Consider the following 8,913-nt stretch of genomic DNA (forward strand, 5'->3'; position numbering starts at 1 on the left):
TGAGGATGGAGCTTCCAGAAAGTAAGAACAGACCGGCTTCCACACTGCCACAGCTCCACACAGACCCACCAGGCAGGAGAAACTTACATTTTACTGGAGCACTGCTAAAAGAGCGAGGAAGGAGTTCCCCTCTTCTGTGCACGTACATGGGCACAAGCCACAGACACGAGCTTTTCACTAAGCTGCAGTTACGCCTAAGGCCTGCAGGGGTCGCTGTTTCGCATAAAACAAGCAAACTGCGCTGTGCTCCTTTAAATATATAAGAGTCCGTTTTTTGTTTTACAGAACTACTGGTTTGAAAAAAATGTTTATTTTGGTTATTGTGCAATATTGATGGTGGATGTTTCCACACAGTTTAATCCTTTTACATGTTTATACTATTTCATTAATTTTGAAGCAAAAAAAGTTAAAACTGTTGCTGGTAATGCCAATTGCATAATAAAATGCATTGTTTGTATGAATTATTATTAACACTTTTATGCATGCACCCAGAAAAAGCAGAAAAAACAATCCAATTCCCCAGGAAAGGAAGATTAGTGCAGCTGGAGACGGCATCGTGAATTCTTTTTAAACAATACCAGCGTCATTTTACTACGTCACGGGCAACGACCGATGACGTATGATGATCTTTAAGGGTTGTCCCATTTCTTAGGGGGGAATTTCAGGCCCTACCCCTTGACACTCCGTTTCAAGGGGTAGGGCAAGGGGAAGGGTTAAAGGTATAATACAGGATTTTGATTTCCGGGTGGATCACCTAAATAATTGGTGGGTCCGTTTGTCAATCATTCTGATGAGCTGGTTTTGTAAGGCGGGTCGAAGTGCTTGCGCCCAATAAGCTTCTCCCTTTTGCGCATGTGCATTCAGAGTGTTTATGTAGCCGGTGAGCTTCTGAGCTCGTACTTACCGATGGCGAGTCTGACTTAATGAAACTGTAAAAAAGTGAGTAACAGACGTTTGGCTTCGTCTTTTCAAGAAAATCCTGTATTATACCTTTAAGGGCTAGGGCTAGGGGAAGGGATGAAAAATAGAATTGGAATTGGGCCACAGTCTCTGCTTTAAGACCAGGCTTAAGACCTTTATATTCAATACAGCTTACAGTTAGGGGTCGCGCCTGCTCTCTCTCTCTCTCTCTCCCTCCTCTATTATGTAACTGTTCTGTAAGGTGATGTTGGGAAAATGAGTGGCGGATTTATTGTACAAATCTGTGAACCTGTGTCCACTTCAATGGAAATAAAATGATCTCTCCCCCTCTCTCTCTCTCTTTCCACTATGGGAGACCCAAAAGAGGGAACACCAGAACCCTGGATGAAAAGGGGTGTGTCTTAGGTGGACTAGAGCTGTGATTGAGGGATCGCAGACAGAACATCAATCGCGGCTGATCCACTGAGACAGCCTGGATTCAATGGGTGCAATTCTAATTGGGCTTCATTCAAAACAGCTGCTCCACTGATTAATCGAGGAACCTGGACCCAGTGGGTGTAAGGGTTTACTGGTGTAAGCATCCTACCATGTGGAACCGGCTCCCAATTCTGCTCCTTCTCTCCTTTCAATGTAATTTCATTGTACTACTGTAATTTCATTGTATTGCTACATGCCATTGATGATTGTTCCTCTTGTAGCCTATGTACCCTGTGTTTATATATGAATTGTATGTAGATACAAGAAACTGTCCTATCTCCTCTTTCTATCCCCTCACCCATTGTTCACAAGATGATAAAGTATCTGTTTCATAATAGAAAAGTTATTTTGGTTGTTTGGGCAATAAAATAAAATCCAAATAATTGTACTGTCTTTCATTTGGATGTAACATAACGTCACATTTTCAATTTGGATTATTCAACCAGAAGAGTAGATGAAATTAAGGTCAGATTGATATATGCTTAAATGATGATGATGATGATGATGATGATGATGGACATTTAGTATTTGTTAATATTATAATATTATTTAATATGTTGTATTGGTTATATTAAACATATCATATGCTTTTTTATATTGTTCTTAAAGTCTCATCATCGCAGAACAAACAGCTGACACACTCACAGTAACAGCAGAGCTAAAAATCATGTTGAACCTTTGAAACCTCTGAAACCTTATCAGTCAGGGAGTGGGGACTGTGAACACTTTATTATCATTAATCAGATCTAATTCCTTCCTCAGTCAAAATCAGGTCAAATTCCAGGCTCTTCCTGCTGAGTTGTGTAAAAAGAGAGTTTTTCTCTCCACGTGCCCACATGGGGCGGGCCTGCTGAGGCTCAGCTTGTGTATATAAAGAGCAGAAGGAGCTCCTGTCTTCAGAGCATCACTCAGCTGATCCCTGAACAGCTCCTGACCTTCACCTGACAGCTTCTCTTTGACTGGAGCTCCTGAGTCTCCTCAGATCATCAGCTGATCCTCACTATGAAGACAGTCCTGCTCCTCTCTCTTCTGCTGGCTGCTGCCTCTGCAGGTCAGATGATTCATGGCTCATGGCTCCATCATTCAGCATGGAAGAAGGGCCAGAAGGGGAACTCATGCTCTGTGTTGTGTTTCTCTCTGCAGCTCCAGCTGAGCAGCCAGCAGCTTTGGGTCAGTACTGAAGCTGGTAGCTCTCATGTGGACAGTCAGACAGTCACACCTGCTTCTAGCTCACATCCACTCTCCTTGTTTCTGTCCACAGAAGAAGCAGTGAAGGAAGCCCAGGAAGAGCTGGCTGCTGCCCCTGGTCAGTTTTCTGCTGCTTGTCATGTAGAAACATCAGTGTCATCATGTTGAATGCTGCCAGCTTCTCTTCTGGAACTTTCCAGCTCTGAGCAGTTTCCCAGTGGGAAGCTCCCAGTTATTCAGCATTCTCATCATCATCCTCAATCAGGGCCATTGGACCTGATCACAGTGATCCAGGTGTACTCTGGCTGTTGTAGAGCTGTGGGGAGCTGCTTCCTGCTGCCTGGCTCAAAGGCTGCAGGGAAACAGCTGGTTGTCATGGTGATGCCACCTCCACCTCTACTGTCAGTGTCTCCAGTCTGATGAAGCTGTTGGTGTTTCAGAGGCGGAGCTGCTGGTGAAGAGTGAAGATGAATCGTTGGCTCCAGAAGACCTGGTTCCTGCTTCCAGAAACGGTGAGCACAAGTCCAAACACACTCCAGCTGTTCACATGTTGTCATCTGGAACCAATGTTCACACTCCTGTGTCTCCTGGATGTATGTGGACCAACCTGCTGATGGGTTTCTCTGGACGCAGCAGCTCCTGAAGGTAAGAGCTACTTTTTCATCTCTTCTCCATGTTAACACATCAGGGACATCCACAAGACAACAAATACACATGGAGTCATGTGTAGAGTGGAGAGTTCAGTCTCTGACAACTGTTGTTCACATGTGAGAAGAGAAGAAGATCACAGAGCTTCAGTCACAGACTCTTTCTGTCCTCCTGCAGCTCGTTCTAACTCCTGTCCCTATGGCTGGTCAAGCTACAACTCTCGCTGCTTTAAGTTCATCCACTCAGCCATGTCCTGGTACAACGCTGAGGTACTGCTGCATTTCTTCAGTAAACATCTCTTCCTGCTCTGTTGGAACAAACTCAGCATTACTTCAAACCATGGAGCTGCTGGGTGTTGATATGTGGAGGCTGTTTGACGGCGCCCTCTAGAGGCTTTACTGGTTATTACAGAATCACTTTAATTTGCTCATTACACGGAATTGAATATGTGATGCTTGTTGGTGGTCTTTCTTCATTTTCATCAAACTTCCTCCCTGACTTCAAATGTAAAGTTTGTATGCAACAAATCAGAAATTGCATGTCAGCATCCCCATTAAAACATGATTCCAGTCAGATCATATCAACAGAAATGATAAGGAGTGATAACAGAGTCTACTCTCAGGACCTGATGGAGGACTTTCAGTGTTCCTCCAGAATAACTTCCTGATGCCACTGGACGGTGATGGTAGATGATCATGGGTCTGTTCCAGTCAGTTCATGAAAAGAGGAGCTTTCTGTTCATCTGCAGCTAAACACACTGACATGATGCTTCCTCTGGTCTACAGAGCTACTGCTACAACCTGGGAGGTCACCTGGCCTCGGTCAGCAACCCCCGAGAGTACAGCTTCCTGCAGAGATTGACTCAGGGGGCCGGTCAGAGCGTTGCCTGGCTGGGAGGATTCTACCTGCAGGTTTGAACCCACAACCTGCTCCAGTAGAGGTCAGCAGCAGGAGGTGGAGAGGACTCTTTCTGACTGATGTGATCTTTGTTCCTCAGAATCGGTGGATCTGGATTGACGGTACTGGACTCTACTACACCAACTGGTACGCTCCTTCAACTGCCAGCAGCTACCCCTGCATGGTGTTACGCAACTTGTGTAAGTCACTGTTGAGTCAGCTCTGATGAACCAAGAGGACCATGCTCAGAATAATGTACTCATGTAGTTTTTGTGTCTTTCACGTTTTAGATGGCTGGGGGAACACCAACTGTGGCACAGCTTACCGCTTCATCTGCTCCATTAACCCATCCAACTGCTAGCATGCATGCTAAACTGCTGGGAGCTATCTCTTCTGTTCCAGCTCATCAACTGTGCTGGCTGTTACTGCCTGATGGCTTATCTGCATGTAGCTTCGCATGTTAAGTAAATGTTATTGTGATCATTGTGACAATAAAGATTTGAGAAAATGACACAAAGTGTGATCTTTCTTTAAGACTGAAAAGTGTTTGCTATGTGTTTTATTTCTTTTGAGCTGAATGATTCTGGCAGCAGATACACTTCTGTAGAGTCAAACAGAGTATGACTGATGCTGAAAACAGTCTAAACTTATATCCCCTCAAAGCCTCTCAGGTGTAATGCTTCACCAGGTCAAACAATATCATTCACATAGTGCTGGAAGTGAGGGTGAATTCAAAACCTCCGTGTCACAGGAGGCTATGTCCATTACAAAGCCAGCTACTGATGTGATCACTCCTCAGCCCGTATCGGTACCTGAGCGGCCGACTCAGGTAAATGAGAAGGCAACTACTCCCTTTGCCCGGCCCGTAAGCTTGGTACAGAACTCATTGAACCAAATATTGTCTTGGAAGTGCATTCGCATTGGAGAGGCTAGTGAGTACACACCTAGTCTGGTGCTGGCGTTAGCATTGGAGAGGCTAAAGACGAGCACACCAAAGCTGGTGTTAGCACTGGAGAGGCTAGTGAGTACACACCTAGTCTGTGTCCGAATGTCCATACTATTCCCTATAGGGAATAGTGAGGACGCCATTTGTAGGGGGTGTCCAAATGTCCAGATAGCAAAAAAGAAGGGCACTAGAAATTTCCCACAATTCATCTCGAAAAGTAGTGAGCATCGATGGTCCATAGAAGGCTCAATGTTACCCATGGTGCATTGCGAATCTCCAGCAAAATGGCGGATGATTATAAAGATGACAAGGAAAGTAAAATGAAGAATAAGAGCATATTTTTAAAAAAATATATATTACAAATGTTTTTTGTGTCGTGGAATTACATCTTCGCGAGCTGGTGCGTCTGGTTGCCGCATAGGTGAACTAGGCAGCACCGTGAGTGTACAAGGGGCGCCCCGACGCTCTGTGTCCCACTCTGCGGCGCTCCGACGCACCGCACTGCTTGGCACTGCTTGGTATCGCTGGGCATCGCTTGCACGCCCCCCCCCCCCCCCGCTCGACAACAAGTCTTGGCTCCTCGGCTATCCTCCCACAGGGCGCTTGTCTCGGGCTCGCCTAGGGTGCCTGTGAAGCCCGGGCCAGCCCTGGGTACTGGCCAGGGGTCACGTGATCAGCGCTGAGGGAAAAAGTATGACGCTGCGAGTCCGAATTGCCAACGGATTCAGGACTCTATAAAGTCCACTATGTAGTCCAGCTCTGCATAGTGATTGAGGGGTTAGGGCATACACTGCAAAAATTCCAAATCTGAGCAAGTTTATTCAACTTGTTTTGAGTGAAAATGTCTAATTTTACTTGATTTAAGATAAATTTACTTAAATTTTATACTTGATCAAGATAAAAAGGCTTGATTTAAGAGAAAATTCTCTGAAATCAAGAAATTTTTTTGCTTGTTCTATTGGCAGATTTTTTTTTACTAATTTCAAGTAAAAATTTCTTAAAGGGGAACGGTCGTTTTTACAATCTGGACCTTATTTCACATTCGTAACAACAATATATACTCACACCGTTTGACTTTCGTGTGATTTGCAGTTGGTTCGGAGATAATTAGATACTCCCATATCCATATAACGGCAGCGGGCGGGGCACCGACATGCAGCCGTTACAGACGCTCTTTTCTCTTATGTTTGTTGTGGTGTGGTAGATACATGTATATTTATTAACTCAGCATCACTTAACGCTATTGGGGGCGTAAATGATCGCCGTAGATGAGCTTTATCGTACGGGGGAGGAAATCAGCGGGTTGGAGCTCGGACGGTTTGACAGCACAGCTGGCGAGACTTTTCTCGGCGGTTTTCAGAGCGGGGTCTCGTCGCTGGCTTGCCAGAGATGACAGCCAAGTGGGGAGACCTGATAAACCAGAAACTGATTGAGGATATTACGGAAGATGAAAGTAAAGCAAGTTTGGCGAGAAGCAACAGCGACAACAACGTGACTGTATCGATGACGGGTGATTGTATGGACGGAGAGGGTGATCTGAACCCATGGCAAGTGGTTAATAGGAAGAGGAAAACTAGAAATGCGCAGTCAGACAGTCAGTCGTCTGAATAGAGAGATGCGTTTCTACGTCTGGATTGTTTGTGTGGTAAAAAAGTTAATGCTCATGTTCCAGGGAGTGCTGCTAAGCTGAGAGGAGTGATTCGGGACGTCCCTCTAACAGTGTCCATGGATGAACTCATTGCAGAAGTGAAAGGTGGGAAAGTGGTGAAAGCGGAACGGCTTCAAAGAAGGAAGAATGGTGTTAAAAGCGACAGCTTATCGGTGGTACTGGATTTCAAAAATGCTCTTCCTAAACATGTTATTGTGGGATTGGTCAGTTATGAAGTCAGGGAATTTATTCCAGCTCCTCTCAGGTGCTTCAAGTGTCAAAGATTTGGGCATACAGCTTCACAGTGTAGAGGGAAACTGAGATGTGCCAGATGCGGAGGGGAGCATGAGTATGGTAAATGTGACAAAGAGGCTCAAGTTAAATGCTGTAATTGTGGTGGGGAGCATAGTGCCGCCTATGGTGGCTGCCCAGCCCAAATCCAAGCCAGAGAAGTTATGAAGTATAAAGTAATAAACCAAGTGTCTTATGCAGACGCAGTCAAAAAAGTGAAGCAAACTGAAACAGTCGGTCATCCATCTGCTACAGTGTCAAACCCTTTGCCCCCTCGCAAGACTGCAAGTCTCAGGTCCGCCTGCGCCGCTGAGACAGAGCATGCTGGAAGGTGAGGAAGGTTCCAGAACCATCAATAAAGACATGTATACTGTGGACAAGGTTAGCCTGGTTGCCTTCATATGTCAAGTAATCGAAGTGGCAGTTAGAAGGGAAAGAAGAAGGGACAGAATCAGTGGCGTGGTGGAGGCAGCAATTAAGTTCCTAGCGATCAAAGAAGGAGAAATTAGGAAGATAAATGAGTTGGTTAAATCAAATGATGGAAATGAGACTACTGCTGATTAGGGTGCTAATGGTGTTCCATATTCTACAGTGGAATGCCAGGAGTTTAATTGCAAACGGTCAAGAATTCAAAAAGGTTATTGCAGATATGGAAAAGACTCCTGATGTCATTTGTGTCCAGGAAACATGGTTAAGACCACATTTGGATTTTGTTCTTCCGGGTTACGCAGCAGTTAGGTGGGATAGGAAAGAGTCTCCTGGTGGTGGCTGCTTAACATTTATTAAAGACTGTATGGCTTTCAGGGTGGCAGGGGCTTCTGGAGAGCAGGGATGTGTAGTGATTAAGGTGTGCAGCCCCAGAAGTGATGTTACAATTGTCAATTTTTACAACCCATGCAAGAAGCTGACACAGCAAACGTTTCTGGACATGTCTGCTACAGTGGAAAGGCGAGAAATCTGGTGTGGAGACTTTAATGCCCACAATTCTCTTTGGGGAAGTAAACACACAGATTTAAATGGAGAGGTGATGGAAGAAATGATGGAGGAAAGGTCACTTGTCTGCCTGAATGATGGCAAAGCAACGAGGGTGGATATAGTAAGAAACTGCGAGTCATGCTTGGATCTAACATTAGTCTCTGGAAATCTAAGCAACCTCTGTGAGTGGACTGTCCTGAATAATAATATAGGTAGAGATCATTTCCCAATTCTTTGTTCAGTTAACTTTGAAGTGTATACTCAAGAGAGTATTTTAATGGATAGATGGTGTTTGGCCCAGGCAGTGTGGGACAAGTTCCAGACATGTTGCTTAGAGCTCTGTGAGAAGCTGACTATGCAGGGAGATGCTGAGCAATGCAATGAGAGTGTTTCTAATATGATTCTGAATGCAGCTTCTCAGTCTATACCTAAAAAATGTGGTGGATATAAGAGAAAAGTGGTCCCCTGGTGGAACGATGAATGTACAGCCGCCATCAAAGACAGAAATTGTGCTCGTAGGAACCTAAGAAAGGGTTTTAACCAAGACAGCATTTTGGAATATCAAAGGAAGGTGGCATTAGCAAGGAAAGTTATCAAATCTGCTAAAAGGAACTCCTGGAGACAGTTCTGCTCTACAATTGGAAGTGAGATCAAGCTAAAAGAGGTGTGGGCAATGGTGAGGAAGATGCTGGGAAAGAAACAATGTAATAAAATTCCTGTCCTAATAGATGGAGATTACCGGGCTGTCACAAATAAAGAAAAGGCTGATTTACTGGGGAGAAAGTTCGCAGGTGTTCATAGTAGTAGTCATCTGGATCAGGTTCACGGACTGAGGAAAGAGAAAGTCCTAGAGAGAAACCCAGATGTGACACAGAAAAAGAATAGGGAGCCTACTCCGCTAGATATGGACTTTACTATGGGT

The 8,913-nt window shown here is 44.8% G+C and overlaps 1 protein-coding gene across 1 annotated transcript in view; it reads left to right on the forward strand.

The window, feature by feature from the left end:
• Positions 1-4,492, forward strand: part of LOC115385033 (ladderlectin-like) — a 45,028-nt gene extending 40,536 nt beyond the window's left edge. Inside the window, exons 2-8 of the mRNA XM_030087113.1 lie at positions 2,542-2,568; positions 2,660-2,704; positions 3,027-3,098; positions 3,412-3,503; positions 4,020-4,145; positions 4,232-4,331; positions 4,422-4,492. Of these exons, the coding sequence (XP_029942973.1) occupies positions 2,542-2,568; positions 2,660-2,704; positions 3,027-3,098; positions 3,412-3,503; positions 4,020-4,145; positions 4,232-4,331; positions 4,422-4,492 (533 nt within the window). The remainder of the gene's footprint in view (positions 1-2,541; positions 2,569-2,659; positions 2,705-3,026; positions 3,099-3,411; positions 3,504-4,019; positions 4,146-4,231; positions 4,332-4,421) is intronic.
• The last annotated feature ends 4,421 nt before the right edge of the window (positions 4,493-8,913 follow it).

This window comes from Salarias fasciatus, unplaced genomic scaffold (assembly GCF_902148845.1).
Source record: "Salarias fasciatus unplaced genomic scaffold, fSalaFa1.1, whole genome shotgun sequence".
Classification (NCBI taxonomy): domain Eukaryota; kingdom Metazoa; phylum Chordata; class Actinopteri; order Blenniiformes; family Blenniidae; genus Salarias; species Salarias fasciatus.